Source organism: Barbus barbus (genome assembly GCF_936440315.1).
Source record: "Barbus barbus genome assembly, chromosome: 37".
NCBI classification, from domain to species: Eukaryota; Metazoa; Chordata; class Actinopteri; order Cypriniformes; family Cyprinidae; genus Barbus; species Barbus barbus.
Window position 1 is genome coordinate 4,420,040 of NC_136715.1, and position 18,057 is coordinate 4,438,096.

General features: G+C 37.2%; 1 protein-coding gene across 1 annotated transcript in view; it reads right to left on the bottom strand.

Annotated features, from left to right (window-relative positions):
* The window catches only part of LOC306857149 (membrane metallo-endopeptidase-like 1), a 25,609-nt gene extending 9,294 nt beyond the window's left edge, over positions 1–16,315 (bottom strand). The window contains exons 1-17 of the mRNA XM_079396887.1: positions 16,153–16,315; positions 13,905–14,069; positions 12,939–13,001; positions 12,682–12,843; positions 12,509–12,589; positions 10,186–10,281; positions 5,777–5,895; positions 5,190–5,255; positions 4,963–5,097; positions 4,786–4,875; positions 3,459–3,595; positions 2,920–3,013; positions 2,631–2,759; positions 1,897–1,995; positions 1,265–1,348; positions 1,018–1,121; positions 884–942 (exon numbers count right to left, since the gene is read on the bottom strand). Of these exons, the coding sequence (XP_079253013.1) occupies positions 884–942; positions 1,018–1,121; positions 1,265–1,348; positions 1,897–1,995; positions 2,631–2,759; positions 2,920–3,013; positions 3,459–3,595; positions 4,786–4,875; positions 4,963–5,097; positions 5,190–5,255; positions 5,777–5,895; positions 10,186–10,281; positions 12,509–12,589; positions 12,682–12,843; positions 12,939–13,001; positions 13,905–14,061 (1,675 nt within the window). The 5' untranslated portion in view covers positions 14,062–14,069; positions 16,153–16,315. The remainder of the gene's footprint in view (positions 1–883; positions 943–1,017; positions 1,122–1,264; positions 1,349–1,896; positions 1,996–2,630; positions 2,760–2,919; positions 3,014–3,458; positions 3,596–4,785; positions 4,876–4,962; positions 5,098–5,189; positions 5,256–5,776; positions 5,896–10,185; positions 10,282–12,508; positions 12,590–12,681; positions 12,844–12,938; positions 13,002–13,904; positions 14,070–16,152) is intronic.
* Between the last annotated feature and the right edge of the window lie 1,742 nt (positions 16,316–18,057).

Consider the following 18,057-nt stretch of genomic DNA (forward strand, 5'->3'; position numbering starts at 1 on the left):
TATTTTTCATTTATTATTCTATATTATATTATATACAGAGTTCTGGCAAGTTGGCGCAGTCCGATAGGTCCAACTCAATCTGACCTAATGATATGGCTCAGGTGACTGATCTTCTCCTGTATCAGTAACCAATGAGCTTACTGCTCAATATTCAAATACCTGGCTTTCGTTTACTGTAGCAGTTTGGCAGCACACTTCAGAAACCCTCCACCTTCCCCAGCTCCACCTGTATAGATCTGCTATGAGGTGATTCATGTATTGATCTATTCCGCCAAGACTAAATACATTAACATTGTCATTATATTATATTATATTATATTATATTATTTATGACTATATGGCCATGAATTTATCAGTCTGGTTTCTGTTGTACAAGTACAGTTTTTTAATTTATTAAATTATACATTTATTTTTTCTTTATTATTCTATTCTATTCTATTCTTTGTGACTATATGGCTGTGAATTTACCAGTCTGGTTCCTGTTGTGCAAGTATACTAATTTTTTTATTTTCTTTTATTTATTAAATTATACATTTATTTTTAATTTATTACTCTATATTATAGAATATTATTTCTAACTATATGGTCTGGTTTCTGTTGTGTAAGTGCAATGTGTTTTTATGTTTTTTTTTTTTTTTTAATGTATTACTAATTGATTGTTCCATAATATTGTACTATATTATATAATAGAATATTATTTCTTACTGTATATGGCTGTGAACTTGCCAATCTGGTTTCTACTGTGAGAGTTAAACACATTTTTATGTTTGTTATTTATTTAATTTTTACAATATATTATTAATTTCTTATTATATATTACATAATACTCTATATTATATTATACAATAGAATATTGTTTCTTAGTATATGGCTGTGATCTTACCAATCTGGTTTCTGTTGTGTGAATAGAAAGCGTTGACCACAGCTGCACCAATAATCCACCTAAAACAGAGACAAGGAGAAAAACATGACACAGTGACGGGTCACGAAAGAAAAAAAGGTATTTATGCTTCGTACATGTCAGGATCCACGGGCTCCCTCAGCTTCTTATGACCTTTCTGGGCTGAAGCCGCCAGGTTTTCCAGAATGTTCTCAAAGTAGTTCTCCTCACTGAAATTCAGCTGAGCAGACAGAGAGAGACAGATAATATCACATGGATGTATTTCTGTCTGAGCTGCCATCATTCTTGAATTTATGCGAGTGAGATTTTAGTTGCTTTGGATGCTAATTCCTTTAGAGGCCAGGGTTCTCTGAGTTTCCATACGTGTGTGTATTCCTCGTCCAATTTCATATTTTCCTCCTCAAGGATGTGGTCGGGATAACCGATCTGTTCCGATATCGCCATGGCCTGCAAAACATCATGGAAAACAGGAGTTTAGAAAGCGAGAACAACTCCGATTGTGGATAATAAATGAAAATAATAATAATAACAAATAAATATGCATTCATTCATTCAAAATAAGCTCAAAGATGAAACCCAGTTTATAATGATAATAAAATAAGAGAACATTTGTATGCATAACAACATTAATTGTGAATAATATATATATATTTAAATAACAAAAATATTTGTTTAACTGCATGTCATGAAACATGAAAATGTGAATATAAAATATTCAGAGGGTACTTCAAGTAAAAAATTAAAACAAAATCCTAAAAAAAAAGTAATTTATTAAGGGATCAAGAACAAATGATTAAAAATGTATATTACCTGCGTCCATTAACCAACATCAGAGAACCATGAAATTATGAATTTAAAGTATTAAAATATGAATACTTCAAGTAAATATTTTAGGTCAAAGATGTTTGGCTGACAAAAAAAAGTATGGAAATAGGGATTAAACTCCAGAAATAAAAGCTCTTCATTAGGAGTTGTTGCTATTAACAGCATCTCACCTTCTCTCTGGCCTTCTCCTTGGACTGTTCGTCCATCCAGCTCAGTTCTTCCAGCGTTTCCACATAAGCTTCCTGAATCTTTCTGATCAGTTCACGCACCTGAACAACAGTGCATACACATTAAAAGTCAACAACCCTTTTCATACCATTTATGAAATAGCTGTTCACCTGTTGGTATATCATGCAATTAATCTGATTAAAATTGTAATCGATTAATAGCACTAATGATTTACTATAGGATAAGGGAATAAATGTACATTTAGTCATTCAGCAGACGCTTTTATCCAAAGCGACTTACAAATGAGGACAATGGAAGCAATCAAAACCGAAAAAAAGAGCAACAACATGCAGGTGCTATGACAAGTCTCGGTTAGCCTAACGCAGTACACGTAGCAGAGTTTTTTATTTTTTTATGAAAGAATAAAAGAATAAAAATTCAAATAGAAAACTTATTTTAAATAGTAAAAATATTTCAGAATTGTACTGTTTTTTTGCTGTACTTTGGATTAAATAAATGCAGGCTTGGTGAGCAAAAAAAATCTTATACTGTTCAAAAACCTTTGACTGGTAGTGTATATAAAATCATTCATTCTGTCTTAAACTGAGATGACTTTCTGTCAAATCACTGAAACCATCATCAGAACAATCCATGTCAATCTGATAAGAGCTGGTTACGTAAAGCATTGCAGGAGGATGTTCCTGTTATGTCTGGTGGTGTGTGTTTTTGGTTTTACCATGCGTTTGCTGTTTCCAGAGAAGGTTTCCCGGACATACAGGGCCCCGACGGCATTCTCCATGTTTCCCTGGACATAACGGACACAGTCTCTCCACCTCGCCTCCTCTACCGTAGTGCCATGCAAAGCCTGAGAGAACACACACAACGGGTCCAAAACAAGGTTGAGGTCCCCTGTCTTATGTAACCTAGTGGACTAAAACAGTAGCGGATCACCAAAAGAGTTTAAGAGCGGTGTTAAATGCCACGAGAGCTGTCCTCTGTTTGCGTGCGTTCAGAGCGAGACTGACCTTTCTGTAGTGCGCTCTCACGTCTTTGAAGCGCCGGCTCATACTGCTGACCCTCTCCATGATGAGCATCCACGCCAGATAGTTCTGCAGAGTCCTGCGGAGATCACTCGTGGGCAGACCATTTAATATTAGAGTTCAAATTTGAAATGCTACTAAGTTTAACAAATTATTCAAACAAAAACTGAAATAAAAATTATTTAAAGCTGAATAGAAATATAGAAAAACTAATAAAACAACAAATAAATAATAAAATGACTCAAACTTAAACTAAAATGAAAAAGCTATGAAATATAAAAATTTAAATAAATTTAATATTTTAATAAATACTATAATAGCTTGAATGCAATGTAAGTTGCTTTGAATAAAAGTATCTTCATATATATTAAAGTTTAGTAAGGGATACATGGATAAACATGTAATATTAGATGAAAGTACTTTCAAATAACTGAAAGAGTAACCTCTGGGCAATATTTATTTCTTCTGGATGACCATAATTGACATTTTTCATGAGTCAATCAGCCGTGAATGTAAAACATCACCTGTGACTGTGTTTGGAAAGAACATCACTGAGCTTCTCCAGGTAAGGTGAGCAGTACACAACTATGGGTTCATCTGGTTGCACCGTGACTGACACGCTGGACATGATACCCTGGATGTAGCGCGTCCAGTTAAAGCCCTGAAATTCAGAAAGAGATACAAAAGAAGAATGTGTACTCTAAAAGCTGAAAAAACAAAACAAAAGAAAAACAGTTGTTACAACAGTCAGTGACCATAATTTGGACAAGTAGGATGTTTTCCAGGATCAACATCCTTGTGGGAAACAATGGGAGAAAAATGGTCCAAAAAATAAACCGACTATAATATTATGTCTGAATTTGACAGTACTTTTTCATTCTGGTTTCTAAAGACTGGTATGAAATCATGACATTAATCTCAGTTATTCTGTTCTATTGACAGCCATAGTTTTTATGTAGCAAGGATGCATTAAATTGATCAGAAATGACAGTAAAGACAATTTTAATATTTCTATTTCAAATAAATACTGTTCCGCTGAACTTTCTATTAATGTAAGAATCTTAAAATAAATGCATCATGGTTTCCACAAAAATATGAAGCACCACAACTGATTTCAACATTTATAATAACAGAAAATGTTTATTAAGCAGCAAATGCAGCATATTAGAATGATTTCTGAAGGATCATGTGACACTGAAGGAGTAATGATGCTGAAAATTCAGCTTTGCATCATCACATTTTAACATATATTCAAATAGAAAACAGTTATTTTAAATTAAAATAATATTTCATAATGTTGTTGCTTTTGCTGTGTTTTATATAAAATAAATGCAGCCTTGGCATGCTTCTCTTTTTTTTTTACATTTTAAGAAATCTGTAACACTTTGCAACAAGGTTTCATAAGTTAAAATTAGTTAACTACTTTAATTAACATGAAATAAGAATGAACAATATTTCTACAGCATTATTTAGTTAATCTTGGTTAATGTTAATTTTGACATTTACTAATGCTTTATTAAAATCCAAAGATGTGTTTGTTAACATTAGTTAATGCACTGTAAATTGACATGGAATAACAACGACTGTATTTTCATTGAGTAATATTAACAAAGATGAATAAGTACTGTAATAAATGTTCATTGTTTGTTCATGTTAGTTACTATATATTAACTAACATTAACTAATGGGACCTTATTGTAAAGTGTTACCAAAAAATCTTATCAAGACCTCAAAATAGTGTATATCTACCAGCTTTTCTGTTGTTTTTATTGACTACGCTATAGACAGAGGGGGATGAAGTGTAAAAGTAAAAATCTTCCTTTGAAAAACCTAAAGCTTTTCCACACTTACATTGAGGTTGAAAGCTTGCTGCACTTCTCTCAGTGTCATTTTGTTGTAGAGCACGGTGATGTCATTGCGCTCTTCTGCAGGTGAGGTGGCCTGTTGAAGCACAGAGCAGACACTCATGTGATATTCACAGTATCACTAACAATCTGGTTGTTGTGTTATACCATCAGTTCAACTCACGTTCGCAATGTCTGTCTCCAGCTCCAGCACTTGAGTCATGTCCTCCCACACATGTTCTTCATCTTGGGTCAGGTTCCTGTCTTCTCGTGCAATCCTTGCTATGGAGACCATGAACTCCAGGTACGCCTCGCGCACCTGACCAGAGATACATGACCATGGAGTTGCTGATTATTATAACACTATAGCATTTAAGGACAGAATGCATTTTGCAAAATGACACAATGTACCTTCTTATAATTCCCATCGCTTAGGTAATAATCTCTTGAAGGCATTCCTAGTGCTGGCTGGTCAACCTGTGACAACAAATCAATGTAGTTTAATGACAAAATCAGTTTCTTATCTGAATCACTTGTAGTATACGGTATGCATGAGATCATCCAATAGTGCAACATTCATAATTAAACCAATGAAAAATCACACTGTGTTTTATTAGCTCATGCTAAAATGCCATTTTAATCAGGGGCTATTAGATTGATAGATATCAAATAAATTGCAGTTAGGTCTGTGTGTTTTAACGGTGATGTGCCACTAAAACTAATTGAACTGACAAAAAAAAAATATATCTTTACTTGTGTTCCAAAGATGAATGAAGGTCTTACGGGTTTGGGACATTCTATTAATAAGCTATTGGAGAACATTTGTTCAACTTTGCCAGAATGTTAGCCACAGTTCTGTTAATGTTCCCTGTTAGCTAGGTAGTAAATGTCCAGAAAACATGGAATTACCATCATACATGTCCGAAAATATTAAAATAGTATGGTGTTTTTGTTATTCATACATAAGAGTTAACTATACAGTATATTCAATAACTTACATGAATAATGTAGCGGCTGGAGTCGCGATCATCTGGCCACACAAACATCTCAAGCACAGCCTTCTTATTGTACCGAGCGTTCAGAACAGCCAGGGTATCCTCCAGGCTCCACATTTGCTCTGTGAGATCAAAGTTTTGTGGTTTTAGTCCATGTTTGTTCGCTTTGAGGCTATATGTATCCCAAAAACTCTGTTCAGATACTTGTTTAATATGTTCAGTTTTTCTTTTTGTAACGAACTGGAAGCTCAACATTACTGAATCATTATTTCAAAATAGTAAGTGTTTTTTTTATTTACAGTATATGCGCTAGATGAACATATTTAACCAGGCACTGCTTTTTCTGCATATTTTACAGTATCTAAGATACCATATAAGATACCATGTCAAATTGGAAACAACTTTTAAAAATAAAAGGCAGATAAGATCAGGCACCCTGATGTAACAAATAGTCCACTAGAGGTGAGTGTAGTGAGAACCCAAGTGCAGCTTTATTTACAAAAGTAATCCAAAATCCAAACATAATCCAAACAGAGACTTGACTTGGCATGAACAGACTAGACTCACCGACAGAAGGTGACAATATCAATACACGACGAGAGACAATGGCAATATGAGGGCTACTTAAAGCAAACACTAAGGGTCACATGACAAGAACCAATCAATGAGCAAACAGAACTGAGAATCACATGACAGGACAATAACCAATGAGGAAGAACAACCAATCACAACATGACACATACACAAGGTAAAAATACATGAGGGCAAGGGAAGCATGACACTAACAGCATGAATCAAATTGCAAAATAAAAGACATGAAAACAAGAACATGAAACAAACCCCAAAACCAGGCGTGACATATCCCCCCCTCTAAGGGCATCTCCAGACGCCCAAATGAAACACAAACCCCACCAAGTCCAGGATTGTGGTGAGCGGAGGCGGAACAGGGGGAGGGATGGAGAGCGGACCTGAGTCATGACGTGGACCGTGGAACGATGGCAGGCAGTGAAACACTGGAGAACCTGGGCCGTGGAGCAGTGGCAGACAGTAAAGCACTGGAGGACCTGGACCATGGAGCAATGGCAGACTGTGGAACAGTGGAGGGCCTGGGCCATGGAGCAGTGGCAGACCATAGAGCAGTGGACCAGGAGACCACCAGGTCAGAGCCGGTGGTGCAGGAAGAGCATGGAGCCATGGCGGTGCCAGCAAAGCAGGGAGGCAGGGTGGAGCAGAGACATGGATAGACCACTTATTAGACCACATAGAGCAGAGCAGGTTCTTGAATGGCCTCATTGGCCGTGACAGGACAGTCTGTGAGTTCGTGAACGGCCTCCAAGGAAGAGACAAGGCAGACAATGAGTTTATGAATGGCCTTCATGGCCGTGACAGGACAGGCAGTGAGTTTATGAGTGGGCACCACCGCCTTGGGAGGTTCTGCAGCGGAACCCGCCACCTCTAGAGGTTCTTCAGCGGATGCTGCCACCTCTAGAGGCACTGGAGCAGATTCATGGACGGGAGAGGCTTCTGAGGCCGATTTGTAGACAGTAGAGGCCTCTAAGGCCGATTTGTGGACAGGGGAGGCCTCTGGAGCAGACTTGTGGACGGGAGAGGCCTCTGGAGCAGACTCGTGGATGGGAAAGGCCTCTGGAGCAGACTCATGGACAGGAGAGTCCTCTGGAGCAGATAACGTCTAATAACTCATGGACAGGAGAGTCCTCTGGAGCAGACTCATGGACAGGAGAGTCCTCTGGAGCAGACTCATGGACAGGAGAGTCCTCTGGAGTAGACTCATGGACAGGAGAGTCCTCTGGAGCAGACTCATGGACAGGAAGGACCTCTGGAGCAGCCTCGTTGACAGAAGAGGCCTCAGGAGTGCAGTGTGCAGCCCACACACTCAAAATAGCCACCGCCATCACGATCAGCACAGTAGACAGTGGGATGCCTGCTGGGCTTGAGTGTGTTGAGGCTGTGAGGCTTGAAAGTGTAGAGTCCTGTGGGATGCCAGCCGAGCGCACCGACATCAAAGGTGGGTCCATCACACTGGCAATCAGTCCTTTCAGTCCTGGACCAAGCTCTGCATCTGCAGGAGCGTGGGTACTATAGCAGCCCCCCAAAAAAAAATCCAAGACAGGGTACTGGCAAGATGGCCATGGCAAGACAAGGCTCTGGTGTGGCAGCCATCTTGACTGTAGGCTCTGACATGGCAGTCATGATGGGTCGAGACTCGGGAGTAGCAGCCGTGACATGACGAGGTTCTGACGTGATGGCCGTAGCGTGGTGAGGCTCAGGCATGGTGGCCATTTTGTGATGAAGCTCAGGCATGGTGGCCATCTTGTGACAAGGCTCTTGAGTGGCCGGCGTGACGTGAGCAGGCTCTGGCTTGGCAGACATGACGTGAGCAGGCGCTGAAGTAGCAGGCATGACGTTATTAGACTAGACTCACCGACAGCAGGTTATAACATCAATACACGACGAGAGACAATGGCAACATGAGGGCTACTTATAGCAAACACTAAGGGTCACATGACAAGAACCAACCAATGAGCAAACAGAACTGAGAACCACATGACAGGACATTAACCAATGAGGAGCAAGACACATGACTAGAACACACACATTCACAATCACAACATTACACATACACAAGGCAGAAATGCATGAGGGCAAGGGAAGCATGACACTAACAGCATGAATCAAATTACAAAATAAAAAGACATGAAACAAACCCCAAAACCAGGCGTGACACCTGTATGTTTCAGGACTTAAAATTTCCTTGTTAATCTAAAAACTAAATGCACAGAAGAAGATCAACGTCTGCTTCTACATCACTGCCTTTAGCCCCGCCCACTGATGCATGCATCTAGTGTAAATAACGAGAGGCGAATGCAGATTTATGCAGAATCCAGATGATAAAGATGGCTCCGAAGACAACAAGGTGCTGTGCAGTGCCAAGTTGTGGAAAAACACAGTCTTTACATTGCCTTCCTTCTGATCCCATCATTAGGAAAGAGTGGATTAATTTTATTTTTAATTAAGTTCCAGACCGCATCAGTAAGAACTCTGTTCTTTGTTCACTTTTACCGTGGATTCGTTTACAAACAATGCACAATTTGATGTGGCATTTGCAAAAAGACTGAAACTAAACGACGATGCTGTGCCGACTATATTGGACTATATTGCAAGTGTGAGTAACTGTTTTTATTACTTGATTATTACTATTGCTTTGTCTGTTAGTACAGATAATTTTATATGCATGTTAAAAACAGGACAGAAAATAGCTTATTACTTCTAAATTATGATGTAAAATCTTGATAACATTATAAGTGGACCTCAGAGAACAGTACAAAATAATAAAAAAAGTTCATGACCCCTTTTAAGTGACTTAAAACGTACATGGTTATTAGTGCCAGATGGGCTGATCTGAGTATTTCAAAGATTTTTACCAAACAAGCAAAAATATATGCTGTCATAAGCCTTATGGTATTGCAATGAAATTGATAAGTATGCCTGCACAATGTAATTCTTTGACAAAGAAAATAAAAAATGATAGAACAAATGCATTTTTTGCTCATTTCACTGAAAAGGACAGTCCACTTGATATGTCCTTCATCAGCCTCCTGTTTAAGCAGAAAATACATCAAAACTTTATAGTTTACTCTGAATTGACTTTACTTGGCTCCACTCTCCATATAATGATCCAATTAATTCCAAAATGAAAAAAATCAGATCTTGTTTTTCTTGTTGAATGTCTTGTTTGGCCCAGAATCACATTACATTACAGAAGTCAAACGGGTAGCGAAAGCTGTTTGGTTGACTTTAATAAGCACAGATTATGCCAAATAAAAGCATTGCATATCATGAGTGGTTAATTTTAGTTTTGTTATTCAAAATTCTGGGAAGAAACACTAATTGTAAATCTTACAAATTACCCATGAAATCAAAACGGCCTGTTGTTTGCATAATAAGACAGTTAGATGTTAACGGTCTCCAATGGCACCACAACCAGAATTATTACCTGTTCATTGCTAAAATCAGTCACATAAATCAGTCAGCTGTATGTCTAGGCTGATGTCTGGATATGTAGATTGTATTTCAGCGCTCTTCTTCTATTTCGTTTAATTATTCTGCTCTCTCTCAGGGCCTATAATGAGCCACAGTGTCAATCATCACAGTGGGTGGCTCTCTCATCCTCTCACCCTCCTCAACATGGCTCTATCTCCCCCTACACATGACAGATGAGCGGGATGGCCACCGCTCTGTCAAACCACTGGACTTTTCCATCAGTCTAGCTCCTAATCAACACCCAGCGACAGCACGGCTGGAGCGTTTCAATTTATCCCATTTAGATAAGCCCAAGATGCTACCATTCTCTGTGAGAGTGAATTAGAGAGGACCGCTGCTATCTCCAGTACCTGATGTGCCGTTCCAGACCTCAGAGGCCACGGGCCAGTCGCCGATACTGTCAATGAGTCTGAGGAGAGGCTGCGAGTCACGCTGCTCGATCAGAACTGCAGGGGGAAGCAGAGAGAGACGGGAATACATAGAGAGAAACGGGAAATTAGTAGGTGACCTTCATTTTCAGTAAAGTATTACATAATTACGGAAGTTCTAAGCGGCCATGCATTATTATAATTTTTCTGTCTTGTTTTGTCGTTATCACGACTTAATTTTCTCGTGATCTCGACATAACGAAAGTTGTTTTGTCGTTATCACGACTTAATTTTCTCGTGATCTCGACATAACGAAAGTTGTTTTGTCGTTATCACGACTTAATTTGCTCATGATCTAGACATAACGAAAGTTGTTTTGTCGTTATCATGACTTAATTTTCTCATGATCTCGACATAACGAAAGTTGTTTTGTCGTTATCACGACTTAATTTTCTCGTGATCTCGACATAACGAAAGTTGTTTTGTCGTTATCACGACGTAATTTTCTCGTGATCTCGACATAACAAAAGTTGTTTTGTCGTTATCACGACTTAATTTTCTCGTGATCTCGACATAACGAAAGTTATTTTATCGTTATCACGACTTAATTTTCTCGTGATCTCGACATAACGCAAGTTGTTTTGTCGTTATCACGACTTAATTTTCTCGTGATCTCGACATAACGAAAGTTGTTTTGTCGTTATCACGACTTAATTTTCTCGTGATCTCGACATAACGAAAGTTGTTTTGTCGTCATCACGACTTAATTTTCTCGTGATCTCGACATAACGAAAGTTGTTTTGTCGTTATCACGACTTAATTTTCTCGTGATCTCGACATAACGAAAGTTGTTTTGTCGTTATCACGACTTAATTTTCTCTGTGTATTCGACATGAGAAAATGCTATAGAAGCAGCATCATCGCAGCATCAAAAAATGGTATAAGTACCATCCCAAATATTGAAGGTGTTGTGTGTGTGACCGACTACATTGATCCATGATAGAATACTTTTCATGCATATTCATACTCGGCCATTTTAGCTCTGTGTCTGTCAGTGATTGACGACTTACACATAAGTGTTCGACACTTGAGAAAGAGGCTGTCGGGTCTGCAACTTTATCGTCGAAGACAATATAGTGACCCTGATTTTCTCACGATAGCTACAATTACGTCGTGAGAAAACGTTTTTTACGTTGAGATCAACAACTTTTGTTATGTCCAGATAGCCACAAAACAACTTTCTTTGTCGAGATCACGAGAAAATTAAGTCGTGATAACGACAAAACAACTCGTTATCGTAATCACGAGAAAACAAGACAGAAAAATTATAATAATGCATGGCCGCTTAGAACTTCCGTACATAATTATATATTATTATTTATTTATTACAGTTGTATTAATATATTTAATTCGCTTTCAGCTTTTATGTTCTTTTGTCATTTTTAGTAACTGTGTGTTTGTTTTTTTAAATATTACTTTTCAAGTTTCTTTTTTTGTTTAGTTATTTTCAGTTACTAATTTTAGTGCTTCAACGTCCACTGGTTTTTCATCTAATATTAATAATGTATTTCATTGCAGCTTTATTTCAGTTAACAAAAATGTGTTTTAATACATTAAATAATAGTTTTAGTTTAGTTTCGATGTACTATTAATACTACTAATAAATACTATTAGTACTAACATAATTTATTTTGTATAATTCATTAATATTCGTTTTAAATATAGTTTAGAAGTAAACCATAATTACACACTAATTAGAAATAAAATATTTTCATATAGGCCTATGTATTGAAACAGTTTTTTGTAAGTCAGAATTGTATGTAATTCATTAATATTAAATATTAATGAATTACATACAGTTCTGACTTACAAAAAACGTATTATATAAGTATATGAAATAATATAGTTAAATAATAATGCATTAAATAATAGTTTTAGTTTGAGTTATCAGCTTCGAGTTAAATTATAACATTATATGTTTAATTCAAAAAGTTGAGCTTTTAAACATTGCCAAGTTGTAGCAGAATCAAAAATGAGAATGCAATATAAAACTCTTTGATTTTCAGTAAAAATAAAATATCTTCAAAGTTTATAGGAAAATATACAAACATGTACATCTGTAGAATTTTGAGAATGCCATGCAAATCGATCAATAGTATACTTGCATACCATACACTGTCTCAGTCTTTCTACTAACAAATTTCATGTTTAATTCAGTGTTACTTGCCATTTCTTTGTAATCACGTGTGATATTTAGAAGAAATTTCAAAGTGAGTATATGCAGATCACAGTATTGTTTACTCACTCTCATTCATGCATGAGCTGTAGAGCGTTTTGGCTTTCTTGAAGGCCTCTCTGTCTTCCTTATTTTCCATCTCCAGAACTCCTGTGCGATAATGAATAAGCACCAGCCAGATAACAATGTTTAAAAGAAACCCATAATACTCATGGTGGTTGCGTGAAGTTGACATAACTGACCCTTGAGTACGATCTCCAGCTCGTCTCTCAGGATATTGAATACGCTGTGAAGTGAGCTGGTTTCGGGAATGACGTGACGCTCTATCCAGCCTCCGCAGGCGTACTGATAGAAGTTCTGGCACGGCTCCACGCTGGGGTCCATGTTCTGGAGCAGTCGGGCCGCTGTGTCGTGGAAAAACAAATCATTTCAGATCAAGAGTTTTCGGTTGAAGTTTTGGGGTAGTATAAAATGTAAGCTCTCAGACATTTGTTCTTACCGGCAGTGACACACTGTGGGGTTGTACAGACATTGCTGTCAGCGTTTGATCGATATTTCAGCCCTGTTGCGATGCAGTGAGATAAACAACATGCATGAGGTTAATATCTGACTCAAACAGGACTGGGATCATGTGACATAATCCACTCAATTTGCACATGAGAGCTTATTGTTTCAGCTTAACAGTGGAAAACTGGAATAATATAATGCAGTTTATTGAAACAATTGTGTCATATCTTTCTCTTATCCATCAAAACGGGCACATTTTGCAAACATGACACTGGTTGGTTTGAATTGCTAACAGCACATGACAGTGCATTTGTGTAATGTATATGAACTATATAATGTATACCTCGTGCAGTAATATGATATTGTACAGAATATGGAGTGATTATAGGATTTATGGCAGAAAAAAAATCAAAAAGATGAAAAAGCAGCAGAATGAAATGAACGATAAAATACGCCAAACTACAAAAACTGTGATATTTATGAACAACTTCACAGCATACTGTACCTTTTGAAGATTCATTTATATTAAAACGCTCTGAAATACAGAGGAAAAGGCAAGAGCTTACAGAATATAATCAAATATGTGTTCAATGAGAACCTTTTGATACATCAGATGATTCTTGTGGGTAATTTTATGTTTTAAATATTTAAATTCATGTGCAAATATATGAGATATAAACTCTATAGCATACACTTTAATTCTGAATAAATAAAATATTTCAACATTATAAAAAATATATAAACACCAATATTCATTTAAAATAAAATCCAATATAATTACATATAATTACAATTTCTATAAAAGAAAGACTGCACAAGCTGCAACACCTGGGCTATAAATAAATGAATGCAAGTTATTTCTAAATGTATTACAAAGATCTTAAACATGTTTGTGTCTTTTGAGGGGTTTGTATGCATAGCATTGAAAAGACCTCTGATGTGCAGCAGAAATCCCCACCTCTCAGAGCTGAAGTGTAGAGCACTGTGAGTCCAGCCAGAGCGCAGCTCATCAGAAGCACAATGACAGACAGCCCGATCTCCACTACAGTCCAGCGATGCTTCCTCGGTTTAGTGCTTTTCTCCATGATATCCATTTGACTCTCTGATTTTCCCATTCTTGGAGCTGTGGGACAGAGTATTGAAGTGTTGGTGGAGAGGGGCGAGCGCGCGCGTAATTGTGCATGAACGCGCGTGAGCGCAGAGAGCCACAGGTGGAGCATCAGTGCATCCTTTTGCCTTTTAATGTAGAGGCGATGTAGCTACTGAATAAAAGAGTTATACGTTTACACTTTTCAAACAATGTTCCGAAATACGTAGTTTGACCAATAAATTAGCCAACCATGACATTTTCTTGTCTTAAAAAAAGATTGCACTTACACAAATGAATCTAGAGGTCGAATAAATAACACTTTTCACTTTAAAATCAACGCGAATTATCATTCAACCCCATTTATTTTGATAGCATAACGATATAGATTACTTCTAAATTAAACGACACATTCAATATGAAAAGGGGGCGGGACTTAAATGTTGATATGTCGATTGATTTGATTGCCCATATATGGAAGGCCGTTTCCGGAATAAGAGAAAGAAATAATAATGATAACAACAACAATAATAGTAAACTCGGAATTCTGAGAATAAAAATCGGTGTTTGTAATTCTCTCTCTCACACACAGAATTGCAAGAAAAATGTCCGAATTAAAAAGTCGAAATTATCTTTTTAATTATTTATTTGTTTGATTAATTTCTTTCTGTCTGTCTTTCTTTCTTTTTATTTATTTATTGGATCCCATGCCAGAAACTGACTTCCATAGTAGCCTAGAGCAGGCTTTATACATCAGAATTATGCAAATGTAAATGTTGCGTTTGCTATAGCAACAACAATACCAGATTTTGGGCTATAGCATGCATGCTGCACATGACATAGGCTAAAAGGGTGGAGCAAGCACTTTTCATTCTATTGAATAGCCTTTAATGATGAATGTTAACAACAGGACTAAGAATTCCTAAGAAAGTAAATAGTGTCATTTGATTTCATATTGACTTGAACATATTAGGCAACCAACACATGAGGCTGTTAATGTAGCCGATATAAAAAGTTAATGTAGTTAATGCACTCAGAAAGAGCAACAGCTTTGTTCTTCAATTTTTAATGATGGTTAAATCCAGACGAGGCTACATATGAAGCATTCTCGAGGTGTCTTTACCCCGTCACATCATAAAACATATTTAATCTGTGGAAACCTGACGGCTTTTAGAAATGGTGTTTTGCCTCATATTGGCGTCAGCACTTTTTCTGTGTCTTGGAAGCTGGAAAGTGCTGATAAATTTCCTGAAAAATGTTAATTTCCTGACTCATTTGATGTCTGAAGGCAAAACAGTCATAGCAAACAGGCTCATCTAGAAATGAGTAGCTTTTATATTGAGTTTTTTATTTTTGTGACATTAGTTTTAAAGCTGTCAGCTAGTGTGCAGAAGGCAAGAATCATATGTTTGCTTTGGATTTGTATTAACTATATTGATAAATACACAGAAATAAATGGCATTATTATTAGAGACATGCAATTCAACAATTTGCATAAAACTATACTATATAAAATGTTTGGGTTTTTCTTTTCTTCATATTTTTGATACTATAAAAAACATTTTTATATAGTATTATACATAGTACATAAATATTATGCATATCAGCCCAAATCAATAAATTGTGTTTCTCACATCAATTTCACATAATAAGGTCCAGTGCAAATATTCTTCACATTTTTTAATGATAAAGTGGTTTTAAATCGTTTAAATTTCATGAATGCATGCTATTTTCATTTATCATTTTCATGTAGACCAGTACCTCTCCAAACCCCTGACACTGACTAAGTACAGTTCATTTGCATGTATGCATTAAGAAAATTAGACGTTTCTTTCTCTTAGAGAGAAAATTATAGCTTATGACAGAGTCGCATGCAGTGATTTCCTTGGATCAAACGATCTAGTCGAGAAAAACCATGAAGCAACAGACAAGAAGCTGCATTACGCTAAATCTCTTACAACAAGAATAAGTGATGTGCAAACTCAATGGAGAAGTATTCATTAAAAAGTCCAGCTGTTTGCATCCATCTCTAGAAACAGCACAGAACTCCACCTGTAAACAACAGAGAAACTATTCCAACACAAAACACCCTTATACTGTAGAATATGTGAAGCCGTACCTCTCTAATGATGGAGTCCTTGTTGGCCCAGGTAGGACGCCTTTCAATTTCCCAAACACCCCTTCTGAGTTTGCACCCAGAGCTGGTGTGTGGTGAAATGAATCAGCGTCCGGACAGCTGGATGTCGGAGCGGCTGTCTGTGCTGATGTTCCTCTGACTGACTGCCTGAGTGAGGGAGATGCAGAAAAGAGGAAGAGAGAGGGAGGGATGTAAAGGAGGAGGGGCGATCGAGATGCTATATGTGCTTGATGCTGGTGGTTTGAGGAGAAATCAAGAGGGGCTTTGGAAGAGGGACAGATGGATCGTATCAATAAATATTCATATAAAATGTATATGTCCTATAAAATTATACATATATAATTACATATTCAATTAACAATTATACTTTTAGATGTATATATATATATATATATATAAGTCTATATATTAATTGTAGATGTGTGTGTGTGTATATACAGTGCCCTCCAAAGGTTTTGGAACAGTAAAGACAAAATTGCTCTGTTGGCTGTGGAGTCAACACATTTACAAATATGATTAAAAGATGAATATGAGACGAACGATGTTGTCATGGCATGGGAACAGGCCCTCTCAACTTTACTGATGGCTTGTGTATGATGTATGTATAATGACAGTCGCAGAATGAATTTGGAAGGGTACAAAACCATCTTGCCTACCAATATTCAAGAAAATGCCACCATTTAGGGATGAACTCACTTTTGTGGCCAGCGGTTTAGACATTAATGGCTGTGTGTTGAGTTATTTTGAGGTGACAGCAAATTTACACTGTTATACAAGCTGTACACTCACTACTTTACATTGTAGCAGAGTGTCCTTCTTCAGTGTTGTCACATGAAAAGATATAATAAAATATTTACAAAAATGTGAGGGGTGTACTCACTTCTGTGAGATACTGTATTATGTAGGGCCTATATATAAATACATTTTTCTTAAATGTATACATGTATGTGTGTGTATTTAAATATACATAATAACACAGTACACACACACACATAGTATGTAAACACAAAGTTTTATTTCGGACGCATAGTGGCGCTATTTTATTTACAAGTCAAGATGTTACAATTCCAGCTTTGTTGAGCAATGCTGTCAACCATCCCTTTGCAAACGAATTACATTTGACTGGACTTTATTTCACGCTGTGGCTTCGCGGCGGCAAGACATGAGGTAATAGGCATTTTGGTTGACTATTGTATGTACATTCATTACACTCACACACAGATATATAAATGTGAAAAAAGTAAAAATAATACATGTATTATCGATATCTACATTTTGCAACCAAAAACAGAAATAATGATTACAATAAAACAGGAAGAAACCATAAACTAAACAGGAAAACCTGAGCGATATTTCCCTGTACAAAACTCGTGGCCTTTTTAATGCGGTTGCTAAGATGCTAAGGTGGCTGCACCCCCCCCCCCCCCCCCCCCCCCCCATAAGAACACCTTAGCATCTGGATAGCAATGCCCTGCAGTGGATCGCTATGTGGTTGCTAATGTGTTCTCAGTAGTTATAGCACATTGCTATGATGCTGCTATTTAGTTGCTCTAAATTCAAGTTACAAGCCAAAGTTTAATGCTTAGGGTTAGTGGTTTGCTAATAGCATAACAGTAAAAATTCCAAAGCTCATATTTATTAGCCGTCTTTATTTCACCTCCCAGCACCTGTTAAACTAGAGATAGTTGAAATCTGGAAGAGGAGCACACAGGTTAATGTCCGCTGGCCTCTCATTATTCACAGGCCAGGTGGACTGAAGGTGGCAGTGCAGTTGGGGAGCTGGCAGGAACTGACATCAGCTTGGCAGGGAAGTGAGCTTCACTCCCACTGGTGTCAGATTGAAATGGCATGGTGCCCATACTCATTACCAGCCTGATTAACCACTGT